At 40.5% G+C, this 21370-nt stretch overlaps 1 protein-coding gene across 1 annotated transcript in view; it reads right to left on the minus strand.

The window, feature by feature from the left end:
* Positions 1–12033, minus strand: part of trpm4a (transient receptor potential cation channel, subfamily M, member 4a) — a 36076-nt gene extending 24043 nt beyond the window's left edge. Inside the window, exons 1-7 of the mRNA XM_054607571.1 lie at positions 11958–12033; positions 4710–4771; positions 3490–3667; positions 2873–3053; positions 2574–2743; positions 1305–1482; positions 586–650 (exon numbers count right to left, since the gene is read on the minus strand). Coding sequence (XP_054463546.1) covers positions 586–650; positions 1305–1482; positions 2574–2743; positions 2873–3053; positions 3490–3667; positions 4710–4771; positions 11958–12026 — 903 coding nt within the window. The 5' untranslated portion in view covers positions 12027–12033. The remainder of the gene's footprint in view (positions 1–585; positions 651–1304; positions 1483–2573; positions 2744–2872; positions 3054–3489; positions 3668–4709; positions 4772–11957) is intronic.
* Positions 12034–21370: the final 9337 nt, after the last annotated feature.

The following is a 21370-nucleotide window of genomic DNA, read 5'->3' on the forward strand; positions in this document are numbered from 1 at the left end:
AAAATGTCAACAACAAAAAAAGGAAAACTTTAAGCTAAATATTGATGAAATGTATTTTCATGTTGTATTCACAATGCAAGCATTCTAAATTTATGAATCTTTTTTTTATTTTGAAACTCAGTTTTTCATGTGGTCTTAAAAGGTGCTAAATAAAAAATTCAGAGCAGATCTATGATGGAAGGATTGTCTCAACATGGATCTGAACATTGTGCTGGCTTAGCCGCCGTTGCTGCTGGCTTAGCCGTCGTTGCTTACAGCCAGTAACTCTTTGGACTCTGACTCTGATGAATGCTAGCATAAATAAACTGAAACCAACATCGAGTTCAGTGCAGTTCAGTGCAGTGGGAGAAGAGGACTGGACCAGGATGGCTGCACTGTCCAGGGTAAGGTAAGGCCGCCTCCTTTTTGTTGTTGTTGGGCGCCAAAGATGTCCAGCAAATGTTGTGTCCTGTTAGTGTCTGGTACAGCCGTAAGGCTTAGTACTAATAAAATCTCCTTGACAATATTTTTGGTAAAATCCCAAAATCTAGTATAGTGTGTGCGTGTGTGTGTGTAGAGTGAGTATGTATATGACAGTTTCCTCACCTCCAGCATATTGGCGTCTCCTGAGATGAGCATGCACAGCACTGGGATTTCAATACTGCCACTACCTGTTATTGGTCCAAGATAATGAGTTAGAATAAATAGACAGCTTCTCCACAGAGACATTACATGAGACAGCCTCTCCAAAAGCGTACTAAATGTTCTCATCATGAGTTGGGTTGATAGTGTCTTCAACCTCTCAGCATTTCAGATCCCTTTGATTATGCCCTTTATCTATCAAGGGTAGGTTTGCTGGGCACAAAACGGGCACACACAATGCACGATATCCAGCATAGGCTATCTAACAGTCATTAACTTGTGAAGGGCATTTTTGACACTTGGTTTGGAGTGTAGTGTGACTCACTCTACAACTATTACTTTAACCAGTAGAGGGCAGGCAAGTACTTAACACAGTCAGCCCACATTATTTTCTCATAAGTCCCTGTCAGACATGCACCTCACTCTTTCAACTTCATGGCAATTCAAGATATTATGTTTGAGGGTCCAGCAGCAAAATCCAGCAAAGTATTTCAAAACTATGTGAGTAGAATATAAATATCTGAAAGCCAAAACATGACTTTCATATTGTAATGTCTTCGGCATTGCGGTTACTGAGTAATATAGTTCATAGCACTCTACTGTATAATTACACATTACAGCAATATAACAAGGTCCATGTTTGAAAGGGGCTGCGTTTAACAGACTGAATGTGTCTGTCTCACCCCAAATGCCAGTGCGCTGATGGGAAATGTAGTCCTCCAGACTTCCACGAAAGGCCGTCTCTCCCCCCCGGCGGCCAACACTACCATCGTCTACCAGGAGGAAAGCCTGACAGTTGTTGTCCAGGCAGCAGGAGTCGTGCGATGTGTTTTGGACGTAGTATCGAGCAGGGAAACTCCCCTTCAAACAGACAACACAAAAGTTAAAATGCGCGAGAGAGTTGGAATCTTCTCTGCCACCCCTCTGCTGTCCATCACTGGTGTTTAACAACAGCTTACCAAGCCATCATCACCATTCGTTCTTCCCTTCTTTCTTTCTTCACCTTCCACCATCCGTCAACACTACTGCTTAAAGTGATTGACGACGGAGACAGACGGGGTATTGTAGGGTATATTTCCAGAGATGATGATCCATTAACCCTCCTCTCTACTTCACAATTTTCACAAAGTGTGCTCTCACTGAAACATCATCACTCAAAAGTCTCCATCAAGTCTGTGTTTCAAGATTGAAGACCTTTAGCCAATTTCCTTAAGATTGTGAAAATGACACTTCTTTATTATGTCTCCAAATAAGATAAATTTCAAAACTCATGTCATTTGTTTAATCCTCCGTTTCTTTTCTAGCATGCGATACCGGGCCTTATCTGCACTCAACACATTTGGAGGAAGTATGTGAACCTCTCATTAGATAATGTGGTATGCTGGTATGACCAACACACCTCCTTGATTCCACACAAAAGACTTAGAAGAAGTAGGAAACATGAAGTCTGTATTAACCAAATCTTCATGACTAACTCAAGCATCCTTTTGAAGAGATTGTACCAGCTGCTTATGGGCTTGTTCTGGATTACTTACTCTTACTTTACGATTCCCACAAGTAGTGACTGATGTGAAAATAATCTAATATTGTCCTTTGAAAAGGAAATATTTGTGCTGCAACACAAGCAAATGTCAAACACACCAGTCCATAATTTGTAGAATTTGCCTTCTAAAAGGCTAATTCTTCAAATTAGCATTACATCTATTCAGTTAGAGCACATTAAAATCACCACAAGCAATTAGTGGTGTGTGTGTCTCTTTTACTGTGGGTTATAAAATAACAGGAAACAAAAATGTCTATACATTTGACATGAGAAAAGTATATGTGAAACTTTGAGGCAAAAATATTTTTTCTTTTATGTATTTGAATTTCTGAGTGAAATCTGAAGCTGCAGGCTGTATAGTGGACTATCTCAGTATAATCTCATGGTATGCATACTGCATGAGGAGTACCTGGGCATTGACAAGCTGCTGCCTGTTGTGTACCAGGCCCCAGGGTGCCAGCCCCACAGCAATCACTTTCTTCTTGGAGACAGCTGGAGCCGCGGCCCCGTGGTCCCTCACCGCCTCACCCACACAGCGGGCCACGCCTTCTCTCAGACCCCCGGTCAGGATCCAAGCCCCTGGGGAAGAGTAGCGAGAAAAGAAGTGAGGTGGTACACATAAAATTAGCTTTTCAGTAACTAAACACACACATACATACACACACACATATGTGTATATATCTATTGACCCTAACTATTGGTTCTTACCTGTGCTCTGTGCAGCTCTAACCAGCCCGTTTCTCAGGACATCTTTCACCCATGTTTTGATCTTCTCAAGGCCTTCACCCCCCACCACTGACACCACCAAGTTGGGTAAGGGCAGGCCCCAGTGTGTCGTCATCAAGGTGTAGATGATCTGAGGTGATGTGTCACCTGACAGCCGCAGAAACTAGACACAAAAAGGAATGAAATTTATCAAATAATTTCCAATGATTCAGAAGAAATTTTACCATCATTCATACCGTTTATCCGACTTCAATGTACATGGGAATTAAATCTATATGGCCAGAGGGCCACCACAGGGAACACTCCATCAAACGAACGACAGACAGACTGCACACTTTTAATGGTCTGCAGTGAATTTTGAAAAATTACAATATGGCTTAAGCATATTTCTAATACATTGCACATCCTTGTTTAAACACTAGATGTTTACAAAGGTTTAAGAAAAATAATAATATTTTTACCATTTCTGGTCGAGAAGAATTGATTTGCTTTCCAAGCATCTGTTTGAAAACAATTTAATTACTATTGTTTGGCCCCTTCCTCATTATATTTTCTATATATGGCCGACAATCTAAAGTGTGTTCTGCACTTTCACTCACGTGACTGTGTCTGCGGCCAGCGCCGGCAAACTCCAGTTCCCCGTAGGCATCGGTGGGAAACTCAGAAGAGTGCTGCCTGCTGTCCCACTGAGTGACGATAGCTGCTCCAAAGAAGTCCCCTGTAGCCACAGAGTCATGCAACCGCCGCACACTACCACACTGACACAGCGCTCCATTACTGACACACAACACAAAAACCAACAAACCCACACAAACCTGTTATTCAGCGGTTGATAGAACCAGAAATGCCATGGGTCATTTGAAACGGCATTTGTGGTAATGATACAGTTTGTACAATAAGGTATTAATCTCTCTGTAAATCAAATTTCAACAGGAAGGTTATTCCAGTTTGAGGGAAAGCAAACCCACAATCTGTTTTAAGTCTAGATCAAGAGGCTGCAGCAGAGTTTTGTTGCAAGATTCGAGGTTTAGTAAAAGGTACAAATGGGTACAAATGCATGCTGGAGCCATACTACCGAGTGCTTTTAAGTAATGAGTGAAACCTTAAATAAATTCCAAATCAAATGGAAGCCAATGCAAAGAGGTTAATATTGAGGCTACATGGTTTCTCCTATCTGCTACAGTTAGCAAACCTGGCTTATGCCTTTAAGTTATACAGAACTCTACAGTCAATGCTAAAGAAGAAGACAGAATGAACTACTTTCTCCAAGTCAGAGAATAGTAAAAATGATAACATCATTGAATCAATATGTTAAAATCATAAAACAAGACTGAAGTTGTTTTTTGAGCTGACAATCAAAAGTTAGATTAGAAACCAAGATAGCTCCTGAATTTCTGGCACTAAGCTTAACAGATAATATGATCTACTGTGCTGAATGTAAAATGTTATAATAAACTTTAATGAACTGAAAGCACACTGGTAAAGAGTTCTAAGAGGAATAAACAGACAATTCCCAGACACGACAACATTGTGGTAGCAGCCTGTCAATCACAAGGTAGCCATGCCCAAAACCACACCCACTATCTCCATTACTTCCCGCTGTATTTGATGCCAGGTAGCAGAGGCAGCCTGAGGTCACTACCCAAAGCTCATGCCATAGGTGAGGGTCAGAACGTAGTCTGGTAAATGATAGCTTTGCCTTCAGTTTAAGGCACTTCTGCATTGCCTTTACTTCTCAGAACCAGATGTTGGAGGCTGCTTTTACATCATGAATCCAATATTTTTGCATTTTAGAGAGAACAGAGAAAGGAGTAATTACCTAAAAGAGTCCTCAATGAAAGTGGAGCACACTCGCTTCTTGATGATCTTTGGAATCCAGCTCTGTGAGCAGGAAAACTGTTTGTTAGAACCGCAAGTACAAAGAAATATTGTTGACAAAAAACAAACATAAGTCGGTGCAGTTAAAGATTTACAAGTACAAACAATTTGACAGCCAGCATTTTGAACATCACCTGAACTTGAGTTATTTCACCAGTTTTGGGAGAGCAACAGGCCTTCTTTGTCATGCTGCCTTTAAATCTGCAAACATGTTTTTCAAGTTTCTCACAGGCAAACTCCCAAAAACTCGGAAACAGAGAGAAATCTCTCTTCAATCACTTCATATATATATATATCTTACTTTACTGATATAATTATAAAACATCCTCATAACTAAACAACTGGTCGTTTGCCAAAGAATCTCAAAAGGCTGTGGAGGCCGATATAATTCAACTTTGTGAAACAGACAGTTTTTAATAAGGGACCGTTCTATTTAACCTTGTGAAAGGGTAGCAGTTTTAAAAACATGGGTAACATTGTGAAACATAACTGCTTGATAAGGTTTATTCAACAAAATATTTGGTTATTTTCAGGCAACCAAACGACTTGGTCAGGTTTAGGAAAAGATCAGGGTGTGAGTTCAAATACATGTGTTGGTTGTAATGTGGTTAAGTACTCCACCACATCCTCCTCCCTACACTGACTATGTCACTCTTTGTACCTCATCCAACCTTCTCCTTTGTGCCGTCATATTTACTAAGGCCACTAGACATCAAAGCCTAACAACAAACGTAAATATGGGTTGTCATAAGCTACTGCACAGGTAACCTAGATCGCCATTTTTTCAGTGAGAACAGCTTGTATAGTTATTACACTACACAGCAGATTCCATAACCTGGTAACAAATAGGGTGGTTTCTATGTCATAACAACCATGAATCTGACCCTTTAAAATTCAAAACCACCTGTTTTTACTTTAGTGTATTATGTAACTGACACTCTTTTCCTAGATGCCCTTCTTTATGCATTGTTTTCTGTTGGGGTGTCTAAGACCAGTGTGTTTTACATGCACACAGGAAACTAGGTTACTAGGCTTAGAAAATGCATTGACATGCACTGCAGTACTTGGATCATTTTGTTTAGAAATTCTATAGTCTATAAATAAAAGTAAGTAAAACTACGGAACCATGGCTTTTTTTACAAAGCACTTACTATAGTGTTTTGTGAAACAAAGTGTATCTAAAAAGATAACAAAAAGCATAAGGAACAGGAAGGCCTCATCCTGGATCATGTCCACTTATCATGAATAAATTAGAGGATTACTAGTTTAAGATCACATTGTATGTGTTGCAGGTAGCATTAACACCATAACAGTTCAGGACAATGTTAAACAAAATTAGGGAATTTACAGCTTCCTGCAGGTAAAGAAGCAGTGAGAACAACAGTGTGCTGCAAATTGTTTGCCTCTTCAGACAGTTAAGCAAAAGACCAATGTAATGCTCATTTTCAGGTTCATACTCGTATTTTGGGTTTCTAGAACATGTTCACATGCTTTAATGTTCAAAAACCCATATTTTTTCTTATCGTCTGTATGAATATACCTATATTCACCTTCCACATGTTATGTGCCAAAATATATTCCAAAGTTCACACAATGCAAAGCTTCATCAGTCTTAGTGAGCAAATCAAATGGAGATCTTCCAAAGTTACGATCTTTGAACACTGTCAAACTTTAAATGATCAAAGATCCAAACACGATTTGTCTCAAACTCAAACTGCTGAAGCGTCATATTAGCCTCAGCTGAACATAAGCCTGACTCAAAAGATGTGCTTTGGATGTTATTTCAACCCCTCAGTCCATGGCACTGAGATGGTTTTGTGTGTTACTTTCAGGGATTGAGTTAACTTCACGATCATGTGTTTTAAGTGGTTTAAGGCAGCAGCAAACAGGGAGCAACAGACAGAGGGAAGCTGACGAGGTATCGGCTGTTTGGAACAAAAGAACAGAAGTACTGGAGGAGCAGACAGAAGATAAAAGCCAAGCAGAGAATGAAGAAAAACTCAGGAATGAGTGAAGAGGGATTCAAGCTGAGGCATGATTCTGGCATTCCAATGTCACAAACTGCCGGTTACACCCTCGGACCTTAGTGGAAATCGTGGTTTCCAACTCCTTCAAATCTTAAAAGGAGTTGATGCTTCAAATTGAAGCAGATTCAATTAAAAAATGAAAGCTGCAAGCAGCGATGATGGCCCTCGCACTCCGCACACGTCGGGGTACCGGCGGGACGTGTGCTCAAGAGGCCGCAAAAGCCTGCGACAATCGGACACCGCGTCCAATAGTTTGATGTATTTTTCTTGTGTGGGGAGCGTGATGCTGGAAATTATGTTCAGCAAAAATTCCAACACTTCCTTTATCCACGATGTAGCGAAAGTGAACACAGAAAACACATTATGTTGTTCTATAACAACTGTAGACCACATCTTTTAAATGTCGTAAATTGGATGCAGTTGTGACATAAAGATAAGATAAGATAATCCTTTATTAGTCCCGCAGTGGGGAAATTTGCAAACTAGAGAGATAGTAAAAAACAAGATCAAAACAAGTATTAACACAGAATATAAAAAAATAGTAAAAAAAGTAAAAAATCCAAAATAACTGAAATATTATATATACACAAACAAAATAATTGTAGTATTGTACAGTGTAGGGCTGGGAATCGATCCGAATTTCCTGGATCGATCCGATTCCGATTCATAAGGTCACGATCCGATTCGATCCACGATTCGATCCGATTATTCGATATCGATCTATTTACAGACATAATGCAAATAAATACTGTCCCATAGACAAAACAGCTCCATGTGTTTGTGATTGTATCTGTGTACGTGTAAGAGGGACACAGAGAGAGAAGAGTCAAGAATCAAGTATTTATTTTAGACAAAAATCCAAGTATTATTTGAAATTTAAGTAACATATCCATGGCAGAATTAAAACAATGACCAGAACTAAACAACAATGACAAATAAAATATAAATAAATTACAATTAAATGGCCCTCTATATTAGAAAACTTATTATAAGTGTGCTAGTAAATATTCCGACACCCTCGGTTATGCTCAAGGCACGCGTAGAATTTGAGGGAAACTTAACCCCAAATGCCTTTTCCAGTGCTGTTTGGCTCGCAGCAGATTTAGCACTGGATAAATGGTTGCGGAGATTCGTGGTATTGCCACTATATTTTACCTCTGTCTGACACAGTTTGCACACTGCTTTTAATCTTTGTCCTCAACGTCTGAATCCAGTTTTGCCAAACATCAGCCTTCATTCCAGAAGGTGATGTCAGTGGTGCCGCTTCAGCCATCTCGCTAGCTTAAGTTTCGGTTTCGTTTAGCGGGCACTCGCTTTTTATAGTGCGCCTTGTGCACAAAGAAAATAGTGCCTTTAGTCACCTGGAAAAGATCGATCCAGACATTTTTGGATCGATATCTGCTTTTTGAGCGTGAATCGATATCGGATCGCGGATCGATTTTTTGAACACAGCCCTAGTACAGTGTATTACACTCCATAGAAGATGGCTGATGCCACCACAGACTCGAAAAAGCTCCTCAGGAGTGCTCCCTGCTCAGTACAATGGTAAATGGTCTGTACTTGTATAGCGCTTTTCTAGTCTTCCGACCACTCAATGCGCTTTTTAGATTACTAATCATTCACCCAGTCATACCCATTCATACACTGATGATAGGGGCTACCATGCAAGGTGCCACCTGCACATCAGGATCTATCTAATCATTCACCGTCATACACCGATGGCACAGCCTTCGGGAGCAACTCTGGGTAAGTGTCTTTCCCAAGGACACATCAACATGGACTGCCGGAGCCAGGGATCGAACCGCCGATCCTCTTATTGGAAGACGACCCTGCTCTCCACTGAGCCACAGTCGCCCAATGTAAGTACACAACATGTAACTTACTGTTGCCACTAGGTGGCGCTATTACTATAATTCTAAATTGACATAAAGATGTCTTCAGGGTCAGGATGGCATGACATATGAAAAATGTTGAGCATATTAGACAATGTACGGCCGAATTATAACAACTTCCTGTTTCATGGCGAATGGTGTTTTTTGAAAGCGACGCCACGGATACATAGTTCGATAACTTTTTGATCTTTTGATAACTTTTGACTGCAAAGCTCTTAAGATCATACTGACCGACGTTGAAGTAAATCGGATTAAATCTCTAGGAGGAGTTTGTTAAAGTACGTCACCTTGAAATGGTCAAAAAACATCATAAAATTCAAAATGGCCGACTTCCTGTTGGGTTTAGGGCATACGTCTCACTGGATTTTTTGTACGTCCCATCATGTTACATAAACCTACCAAATTTCACCCAGCTAGGTGAAACGCAGCGTTGGGGATAATCAAAAATTGGCGCTATCGAGCCAATCGCTCCAAACTCAGCCCAACACCCCAAAAATCGTGCCATTTTCGCTGAGTCAGATTGATCTGCAAAATTTCAAGGGTGTACGTTTATCCCAAGCACCTCTTTTCCCTGTTGAAAGACGCCAAATACAATCGAAGAACAATAGGTCCTCCGCCCTGACTACGTCAGGGCCGGGCCCTAATAATCTGCCAACAGTGAGAACTGGTTCAACCTGTGTGCCTAATGACACTTACTGTATGAGGTTACTTCTGCAAATATCCATTTCTGAGAAAAGCAAGGGAACAGATTCAATTCAATTCAATTCAGTTTATTTTGTATTTTGTGAAGAAACCTATGGGAGGACGACAGAAGAGGGATCCTTCTCCCAGGATGGACAAAATGCAATAGATGTCATGTGTACAGAATGAACAGCATAACAGAGATACAACACATTCAATGTATATGACATAAATGGTTCATATAATAAGACTACTTATAATAACAGCAGCAATTATTACAGTAGAATTATAATTATGAAAATAGGGATAGTAATGTGATTAAATGCACTACTAGGGCTGCGTTCAGCCAGCAGGCAAATCTGATTTGCTCCCCATTTCACATATTTAAGACGGACTGTCCACACTGTTATGTGCAAGTGATCAGATCGGCTTTGTGTGTCTAGACAATACAAACCTCTCTGCATGGGTCAGCTATGGGACTTTTAGGGATTCTGATCCTCACTACCTTCCTTAATTGAATCAACAATGCTCAAAAATTATGAAAACATGACTATTGTAATGACTTAAAGGGGACACGTTTCTTGTTATTTATTTTCAGGTTCATACTTTTATTTCGAAGGTACACATAGAAAATGTTTACAAGCGCCTGTCTCTTTAAGGCCCCCTCCCCAAATGCCCAAGAGGCTCTGATGGTAATTGTTTCCCGTCCCCTGCACCTACTTTTTGACGTCACTGTAGTCAAGTTTAGCTGCACATCTACCGTGAATATCACCTAAATGACCACCTTTACACCAAAAACTTCACAACACATGTTCCAGTGGGAATCTGATCCAAAATTGGGGGAAATGAACAACATTGGCATCCAACGTAGCAGGCGGTGTAATTTATATCTTTATGCCACATGATGTTAGTTTAGGATTAATTCATAAACTCTGTAAACAATAAACATACTTTCTGTTTTATGTTGGTCTTGATCTACAGAGCCCAGTGAAGAAGAAAGCGTTCATTGTGAGGAAAAATGTAGGTAAAGTGTTAGCACGTACATGTAGAAGAGTATGTTATGTACACACTTAGAGTGATTGTCCAGATGTGGGGGTGGATAGTGCGATATCAACACAAAATTAAGATGTGAAACATGAGTCAATTGACCAAAAATAATTCATGGTTAAAAAAAAAATACTTATGGACATATGAAAGTATTTGAATTTATAGTAGTTGACCTTAACCTGTACCATTCCAACATAACTGAAGATGAAATTACGGAACTTATATTTACCGGTCATATTTATGCTGTGGAATGTTTTTCAAAGCTGTAGATTATCTGTTTGATTTACCTTTCAAAATACTGTGGAGAATTCATATTGTCATATGTCAATACTGTAATAAAGTTGGGAACACATCATGCAGTCACAAATTTTGGGCTTGACCCTTTTTTTACATTTAAATCACACAGGCAAAAGTGGACCCTCGCAGACATGTGGAACATGTGAATCGGCCTTTAGACTGAGTTCACAGTTGACGCGGGAAAACGTTGCAATAGGTCAAGGAGGTAAGGAGGAATTCACCAGCGGGGAGAGGAGATTCAAAAGCGTGGGATGCATATTTCAGTAATAATTCAGTAAGCTATACGGTAGCTTCGTTGTATAGCCGTTCTCAATACTTGAAGAACTTTGTCATACAGATACAAGACGTCGATAAACATTATATACCAGAGCAACAGCATTTTACCAGATTATCATTGTATGTACAATATGGTCCTAGCATTGTCCAGTTCAGTTTAGTTTAATGCAAAGAATTATAGAATTAAATATGTTTATTTAAGTTTCTACTATTTTATTTCTTGCCTAAATGTTATGGTGTTTTGCGGGTTTTAATTCTTTCATGTTTAAATTGTCCATAGATTAATAAAGTGAGGGAATATAATATTTCATGTTGCTCAATCTGCATACCTGCAGATAACAATTACATGCTCTGCACTACAGTAGGTGCAGTTTGTTTTGCAGCATTACATGTTGCCCAATTTAAAAAAAACAACACACATTTCACTTGTCCACCTGAAAAACTATAATTGCATTCCTGTCTTGGTTCTCTTCAGGTCTATGTTTCCATAATAAGAAATGCTGCAGGGCACTTTCAAAGGCTTGTTTTGCTTAAGTACAAGCAAACATGGCAACCTACTAGACAGAAGTCCACAAACCTTTATCAACAGCATTAAACATTTTGAAAATAGATTTAAAATCGATTTGCTCTCTTAACTTGGGTCTCAATTTATTAATCATTGTATTTTGAGTTTAAAAGAGGCTACTTCTCGCTTCATTGTATCTATTGCAGTGTTTAACACAGCAGGGATGTCCGTAGAGTTCCTTTTTTCAGTGACAGTCAGACACAATCAGACTTCTCGGACTTCATACCAGCCCTGGCAGCCTGCGGCATCTCTACCTACGGGTCTTATCTGTCACAGCAGCGACATCACATTCCCCGTTTGTAACAAAATACAAGTTTCATATTATTCTCATTTCGTCTGCACCCATCTGGCCAAATACATACAGAAACATCTATACGTGTCATCCTTGTTCACACATAGCCTACCTGGTCATTCTCTTTGCTAAGTCCAACGTTTCCACCTTCTCCGTCCCTCCCTTTCTCCGGCTCCTCCATCCTGTTGCAGCCGAGGCGTGTATTCCAGTCAGAGAGATCCGGATTAACTGTGTGTTCTGCGGCTCCGCCCACAAAGTTCACTGGCTCAGCCCACTAAAACTTAGCCGCCTGCCTCTCTCACTTCTTAGAACCACAACAAAGGTGATTGGTGTAAGAGCTACACAGATCCTTTACTCAAAGTTACTGCAAGGAACTTTTATCTGGTTACGTAACATTCTAAGTTTAATATGTCCCTATATGAGCTACACAAGTAAAGGAGACCAGCAGCAGGAAGATTTTGCTATTTCTATACAGTCATTCTTACTGTGTCATCAGAGCCACTGGGTCAGATTAATGAAGGTTCAATGGAAAGTCTCTCAGCTCAGCCTTCAGTGAGGTCTCCGACAGTGACGGACGCTGGTCCAGCTCAAGTGCAGCCTTCCACCTGTAGTCAGAGCTCCGGTGGGAGCTGGAGAGCACGGTCCCGGCAGCAGTAAATGAGACCATCATCGAGAAGATTGGCTATTTCTATATAGTTATTCATAATGCTTGTCATCAGTGCCACCGGTTCGAAATCTGCTCGAAATCAGATAAAATCATCACCAGAAACTCCTTCAGCTCAGACTCCAGCGAGGCCTTCAGCAGAGTCCAGCCAACAGCAATCAGACCCAGATCCGGCTTCATTGCAGCCTTCGATCTACAGTAAGAAGCTCCTGAGGGAAGAAGAGAGCTCCACGCACTGCAGCAGTGTCCCCTACTCCGGCCAAGAGCTGAGCTTCGCATAACTGCTCCTCCGGTCCTCGCTGTGAGCCAACACGGACACCATGATGCTGGAGCCCCAGGCCATATTGCTGGGCCCGCTGAAGGGAGGCACAGGAGAACAAGAACCAGCACTGAGCGGAGCAGACAGTCGGACAGCTGCTGCGGTAAAATTAGAGGTTTTCTAAAGGGACTCTGGTGCTTGGAAACACTACCACTTTTGTCCACAGGGGCCACCAAAATCATAGCAAAACCAAAGTTCCTTGTAAAACTAAGGTTAACTTTAGTGAACTTTATTGAAATAGTCATAAACTTACAGGAACATACATTACATTTTACCTGTGCAATTAATATATCCTAAGCTGCTGTAAAGCTGCCAGGGAAAAACTTGGGGTTCAGTTTCTTGCTCAAGGAGGCCCCAAAATAAGACATTAGGAGATGGGGATTGAACCGCCAACCATGTGGTGAAAGTATGACCAACTCTTCGGCCGCCCTCTATAACCCTTAATATCAGTGAGGTGGGGTGCCTGTACAGAGCTTACCTTAAAAGGCGCCAGGATTCTCGGGATGTCATGAGATCACACAAGAATCACATTTCACACGAAAATCAATCTTCAGCTTCATGTATTGCGTTATGTCCTGCGAGCCAATCACCGGACCAATCAGCGTTCTCCAATCAGAGGATCGGTGGTTCGATACCCGGCTTCGGCAGTCGATGTGTCCTTGGGCAAGATACTTAACCCCAAGTTGCTCCCGAAGGCTTGCCATCGGTGTGGACTGGATGATGAATGTTAGTTAGAGTCTGATGGTGGCACCTTGCATGGTAGCTCTGTCATCAGTGTGTGAATGGGTGAATGATATGTAATATACTACTGATTGTAAGTCGCTTTGGATAAAAGCGTCTGCTAAGTGACTGTAATGTAACACCACTGCCTTGGGGCATATGTCAAGTTAGTGGTATCTAGTATTATTTGCTTTTTATTACCAGTGAGAATTATCCTCGTTTTTATTCATTTCATTCTCTTTGATTTATTTAGTGTTTTGATCTCTGTTATTGCCACACCAGCAGCCACATACTGAACCACTAAGACATGTTGGTAACTCTCTTACTCTGTTTAATTTACTTGGTTTAGGTTTCTTTTTAGCACAACACTTAAAAAACACACAAACAATCTGGACTCATAGATTTATGTTTCAAATAGTTTTATAAGCAATTTTGGACAGCATTTATCTATTTGGAGGACACAAATTCAGATAACTTTCTTCGTCAATTTTGGTATATCAATATTCATTAACTTGAATTAAATATTTTCCATGCGGTAAATTCAGTATTCTTTGAGTTATCAGTTCCTGGGTGTTTCTGCTGGAATTGTTCGGCTGGCCAACAAAGGGTAAACCAGCTGCATTAGACCTTCTTAAAAGGGTCTTGATTGTCAATTGGACTGCACCATGTTCCTCCTGCATTAATGGGATTAGCAGTGTCCTCTAGTTAGTTGGACAAACTGTGTTTATTATATTGTTGTTTCTTAATCCTTCCTCAGTAAATATAAGGTAGTGCAGAAGAGTTTTGTGGTTTATCTTAGTTTGTGTAAATGGTTAGGTCTTAGTCTATCCCCCTGTGAGTCTGAATGGCCTGATCAGTCACTATATATGTTTTCCCCATGCCAGGTTAACAGGGTTGGTTTGTACTACTCAGTTCTCTTCTGTAGTGTTTCAGTTTAGTTCTGTTATGTTGACCTATTTTATGGGCCCATAATTATTGCCAGGAGTGGTTTTTGTTACTTCCTTTTGCCTAACTGAAATTTCTGTGTGCAGATACTGCATCATTGTAACTGTTACAGAGACTTCCTGGCTGATGTGACGCCAATGAAGCTCAGACAGGAACCCTAGAAGGACGGCTACCAACTAAGTGTAGTGTAAACAGTATTATCCAATGATTTGGCAATGTTTAGTTGTTAACCATATACCAATCATGAGGTGAAAGTTGTTCAAAGTATTAGTCCATCTTTTGTAAAATAACAAATAAAACTGGATTGTATATTTTACATTCAAACCAAAGTCCAGTATTGCTCACCTCTGAGGGTTTCTACATAGTCTCCTTCAGGTAAGAGAGCCCTTCCCCTGAGATAGGCTGACAGAAGTTATTCATTTGATTAAAAACCTGAGCGAGATTCACAACTGACACGGGGTTTCTCCTCCAGTGATGGACCTTTAAGGAGTATTTCCAGTCCTCCAGCAACAACAGCACACAGGTTCTGTTGCTATATGGCTGTCAGGGACACCAATGTGAAAGGCATGAAATACCAGATACCATACCACTTCTGTTTAAGCTAAGTTGAACTTCCGCCTCCCTAGGCAGGATGAGACGGTCTGCGTGTAGATTTTGGGACGTACATTCAATACCTAGGTTACACGTTAAAGTACATTTATTAATTAGTTATTGAAGTAACAAGGGATGTAAGTGTCCGAAATGGCAGGAAGGCTACACAGGTGCAGGTTATGATTGCAGGAAAAATAGCCCTGGCACCTTATCTGGGCAAATGGAAGCAACGCCCATCACCGCACCTCAGCTGGTGCATTTAAACAGACACAACAAAGGCAACACACACACCACCTATTTGTTATAGCCCATGGGCTCAAAGCGCCTACTCGCAGAGTACATTCACAGCCACCCTTCCTGGTGGTGGTAAATGTAGGAGCTCCTTAACTAGAATTCAGAGGGGTTCTAGATTTAGTGTCAAATATCTGACAAGTTAGAGGTAAAGACGAGTATTGTAGTAGTATTGCTATGGCAACATTGTTTTTTCTTACATGCCAATAAATCCACAATAAATTGAATAGTAGAAAGAGATGCAGCATAAAAACTATGATATTTTACTCCTAGTTACTCCTAATTTTTGAGCGTTTTTCTACGAAAGTCCAGCAACACGTCTCATTTCGTCATTTGTGTTGAAATTACTGAAGTACGCAAGTTACGTGACAAATAAATCAGAGTTGACAGCGTCTCACATGGCTCCTGGCTGATTGGTGTTTGTTGGACCCATCCACGACCCTGTGGACGTCACGTCCTGTGGGCTTTTGCGGCCTTTAAACTGCCTTGTTCATGATACTGTGGATAACATACTAAATCATTTTCACAGGATATCTACGAGTTACAGAGCACTACTTTCTGTAGGAATAGCTTAGAATGCTGATTAGACCAGCCTGACTGAACACACAGAAGGTCGCTCTGCATTTGAAAACAAAACATACAACAACACTCCCAGCAGGCATGACTATTTTGCAAGCCGCAAATGATATCGGCCGCACACCCATTTCTGATCCGAATGCATATTTAGAAAAAGCAAATGGTTAAAGATCTTCAGAGAGGATCTACCACGCTAAAATTTACGATCCTTTAAACAGGCCCTATTATGCTCTTTTTCAGGCTCATATTTTTATCTCAAGTTACAGTTACAACATGTTTACATGCGTTAATGCTCATAATCCTTAACTGTAACCTTTCTGAAAAAATGTAGCTGCATTTAACAATCCCCTGCTGGCTGTTATTATGTTTGTTAACAACAATATGATCACACCATTTTATTTGAAGTAAAATTTTTGCTTCCTGGATTAATATTTGTCCTATGTAGTGATGTTGCCTCCTAAGTCATTATTTGCTTTATTATAACACAGTATTTCTTGTAAATCAGTGTCTTATTTTCTTCATCCTCTCTCATCAGGTTTTGAAACAAATGAACCAGATTCCAGTCCCTCTTACATGCATGGTTCACCATCCTGACAAACTGTTTGAATCCATACAACAATTATCCACAACATATACAGAGTTGACTATGGACGTTTGAGGCGTAGTATAGAAGAGGAGTAAGTTGTTATTACATATAATGAAATCTGTGTAAACTTACATCTGAACACAATTGTTTCATTATAACATGAGATCATAAATACTAATGAAGAAATTAGTTGGTTTTTTATCTCCAAATTACTTTATTCTTTTCAAATATAAAAAAATTTGAATTAAAAAGAAACATTTGTTAATACTGTAAAACTGTATAGATAGTTTTTAGCTGCAATGGTAATGATGTGTGATCCTCTCCATAAAGGTGATACCGGCCTCTCGACTACCGTGGCTTTGTCAGCTGGTGATGTTTAGGACGACACATGAGGCTCACAATCCCGTCATCTGTTGTATTTCAGAAACGCGGAGTTTCCTGATCCGGCTGGTCAGAATGTTGGCTTCAGGCTGCTCCTTGACAGAGGAGGGACACATGGCGGGTCTCTCACACTGGGACGACATCAGCCTCATCAGTTCATCCACATACTCATACATAGCATTTAAACAGTCATTTTATTGTTTTAAATTAAGTATGCTTCCTTCCTTATTTGTATTTTAAAGGTATTTCACATTTTATGTTCATTGTATTATGTTTGTTATAAAAGAATAATATAATTTTACATCTACTGTATGTAGGGTCTGTTTTAACTGGTTTTGCTATGCATTCACCCTTCTTTGACTATGGGAACAAGACCTTATAGACAGATGTTCCTGCAGATGTTGCTTGCTCACGGTCCTCATTTTCATAATAATAAATGAAAAGGCACAACCTACAATAAAAGAATGCTCTAACATCATAACAAAGTCAAAGGTTTACAAGAATGTCAGCCCGAAATATGAAATTCTGGAGTTTTCATGAAACTGTAGTGCTCTGTATTCCCCATAGTCCCCATAAGAGTATTTCACAGGTCTACAATGTTAGCAAGTACTATATCTAAAAGTGAGACACAAAAGCATATTAAATGTATAACATACCTTAGCTCTTCAGGTGAGTATCCCTCAGAGTACCCCCAGACAGCTGAGTGCCAACAGATACCATCCTTTGAGAAGTACTAATTTGCATCAGATGAAAACAGTCAACATCAATTGTTGAGGAAAATCATTCAAGTCCAGTTCAGAAGTTGCTGTGGTGGTGTGAGTTTAATGAAGTATGCTGGCACACTGGTGAACTGACAGACACAGAGCACATCTGAGCCGGTGAGTTGACCCAGAGCAAAGGGAAAGGAAGCATTTTATACAGAAAGCCAAGGCAGTGGTTCGACTGTATGTAAATAGTAATAACAAAAGGTAAGGGAAGACCATGACCATGTAATTACAAGTAGTAGCAAAAGGCAGGAAAGGGGCATTTGCATTTAGAAGGACACACCTTTGGTATTTGATCACGTCAAGGGGTTAACACAGTAGGGGGCCGAAAGTTGCACCCAGGCGCCATTTTGTTAGTAAGTCTGTACTGCTCAAAATTGTATTCTTCATCACAATCAAGCTAAACAGTCATGTCCCGTGAAGAATCAGCTGACAATAAATATGCATGCAAGCAAATGCACAAAAACTCACAATATTATTTTATGACACAAATACAGCCCGGCTGTCTAGCTATGAGTAAAATTTACGTTGTTCATCTTATGCTGGGATGTGTCTAGTTGACGTATTGTTGGCCGTTTAATGAAAGGAGCCCAGTGGCTCAGAGTAGAAACAGCGGGGTAACAGTCATGAAAATAGCTACAAAGTTAGCAAAACCAAAGTGGATAGTGGTAGTAACATTACAGCTTGTATCACAAACCTACCTCCTCACTTGAACACAATTCTAGATGGACATATTCAGTCCTCATATTCTACACAGTGTTAGCAGTAGGGCTAAAGCTGATTAGCAGAGACATTAGAAAACAATAACGTTAGCTACCAACATTAGCCAAGGCTACAGCTGAGCACTGTGTTAACATTTGAACCCCGGCTTGTAATGTTAGCTACCTCTGTTGTGTAAATATTAATCATCCGCAAGTAATAAATCTACTTACAGGTTGTGATCCTGAACCGCCATCATCTTTCAGCAGTAAGCGTTTCGAAAGTCCAGCTGGGAACTGTGTCCAGTTTTGAAAGTTGTCCTCGGTAAAATGCATTAAAAAGTGAAGTATAGCCACTTATTCTTCAAGTCATCTTCCTTTGGGGATTCATGCAAAGAACATTTCCTTTCTCAGAGCAGAACACAGTGTCATCTCGACATGACGGCAGCTAAACAAACTCTCCTTCACTTCCGTAACGTTATGAGGTCATAACGTTACTGAAGTGACGTAAAACTGTTTCCGGCTAGTTTGGCCCACTCTCAAACAACAAAAGAGAGAGACGGAGCTGAAGCTCCAGAGGAACAGTTTTTTGAAATGTGAAACGTTGACCAATCACAACAGAGCGGGCTAGCTGACCAATCAGGCCAGACTTTGCTTTCTGGAGGGAGGAGCAAGTGCTACAAAGGAGCATTTTAGAGGGAGGGTGAGAAGAGGGGCTGCAGGATGAGAAAAACAAGGCTGATTATGAGCATTAACACATGTAAACATGTTGTAACTGTAACTTGTTTACATGTGTTAATGCTCATAATCAGCTTTGTTTTTCTGTTGTAACTGTAACTTGAGATAAAAATATGCACCTGGAAAATAGCACAATAGGGCCTGTTTAAAGATACCAGACCGGGAGTGTTCTTGCCCCGCTAGTTACTCAGTGTTCTTTGGTGACTCCTACTGGTCACTTACCATAATGCAGTGTTGGGGCTTGACTTTGTAGTTCCTGTCTGACAGGAAGTTAGTCTGACTGACCTGTAAATGGCATGTGTGCTCCAGTGAAGCTGAGGTCTGCTCATCATTTTTCCATGTGATGTATCTTTGATAAAGAAAAAAGTTTCCTTAAAGCAGATTTGTGTTAATTATCTCTGTTGAATATGTAATGTATGAAGATTTCACTAACTATCATTTCACACCTGTGTTCTTGTGTCTACGCATGTTGCCATTTATTTCAGGCTACTTTGGTTCTATAAGGACCGGATGTAGTTTGGAGTTTGGGAATTGTGCCCTTTCGCCAAATTGACCGATTTGGGAGACCCCATCAGTAGGTATTGCTCCCAATAACAGAGCGCCTAGGGTCACATGGACACAAACTCCTCCACCACGACAAGGGGGCAATTGTTGGAATGGAGTTTAGTTCTTACATACTGCAATCATTCACCCTGTATCAAAGAACTGTATAACTGCATTAACATACTAAAAGAGCAATGTCTCATTAAGCTGGATTGGTGGGTTAACCAGACAACTTTGGTGTTTACCTTGACCTACACTGCAGGCCAAATCTGCAGGGAGAATCTTTTGCTCAGCATTAGGGTGCTTTCACTTCAAGGACCACAGTGCTTTCTCTTCTCGTAAATTAACAGCACAAACAGACCTACAGTTTACATGTTGTGTGATTATTTAAAAGGTTCTAAGAAGATTTTGCAGAAGAATAAATATCATAAATCATTCATACATACACGTTCATTACTACCACATTCTAGTCTAGTGAACATGTTGGTGAGCAAGTGAGAACGAGAATGAAGGTTTAATGCAGCCAGAGAGCTCAAAGGGAGTCTGAGTTATTGAAACGTGCTTCATGCGTGGCCTCTGCATGGAGAAGATTAAAGTGGACCCTATGGGCTTGAAGCAGGCTGGTCCTTCCCTAGGGACACTATAGTAATTTCCTCAACACAAGGAATTCATTATCTTCCTTCTGTGCAAAGAGGTTTACACTAAATAATACTGGAACTAGGAAACACACACAAACCCAAGTTTTCACAATATTAAAGTCTGTTTCAAGGTGGGAATACAAGACACATGATTTGTTTTCTGATAATAAAATCTTAAAGCTCCATTTAATAGGTTAACAGAGTTTAACTTTCATGCACATCTAACAGTCTTCATTCAGCATATGGTGGTTGTACATGGGGGGAGATAGTAACTAGTCTCTGTTCAAAGATGGTCTCTGGTGTCAGATGAGAATTCCCTCCTTGATCTTCCTCTGGACGCCCGCTGGCTGCTGGTCAGGGAACTTGAATTGGAAACTGAGGCTCAGAAGGTAGAGCAGGTTGTCCCTCAATCAGAAGATTGCCGGTTTGATCCCCTGGCTCCTCAAGTCCATGTCGATGTGTCCTTGGGCAAGACACCTAACCCCAAATCGCTCCTTAAGGCTGTGCCATCGGTGTGTGAATGGGTGAAGGATACTATGTAGTGTTTGAGTGCTTTGAGTGGTCAGAAGACCAGAAAAGAGATATACAAGTACAGTATATTTACCTCCTCCATGTAGATGCCGTGAGCAGTCTTGATACGGTCTGACAGAGTACTAACAGAGTAGCTCAAACTGTCACCAGCCATGTCAACAGCTTGTCAAACTGTACAGGCTTGATTTTGGAACTTTTTGCACTTTTCCTAAGACTTGCAAGACTCAAGAGCTGGAGACTTGAAGCTTGCCTTGGACTTGTAGTTAACTGACTTGACTATAACATTTTGTGTCTCTTATGAGTTCAAGTTCCACACAAACTTCCAATAATTTAAAACCTTAGAACAGAAGCGCCTGCCATATTGTAGTGTGTGTGTGTGTGTGTGTGTGTGTGTGTGTGTGTGTGTGTGTGTGTGTGTGTGTGTGTGTGTGTGTGTCCATGGAGGCAATGAGAGATTAAGTAGTTAGTACAGGAAACAGTGGCTTGATAACTCAGGAAACTCACTTCCTACTTGTAATAAACAAGGGGGCAGTTAAACGT

This window comes from Anoplopoma fimbria, chromosome 11, assembly GCF_027596085.1.
Source record: "Anoplopoma fimbria isolate UVic2021 breed Golden Eagle Sablefish chromosome 11, Afim_UVic_2022, whole genome shotgun sequence".
Taxonomy (NCBI): domain Eukaryota; kingdom Metazoa; phylum Chordata; class Actinopteri; order Perciformes; family Anoplopomatidae; genus Anoplopoma; species Anoplopoma fimbria.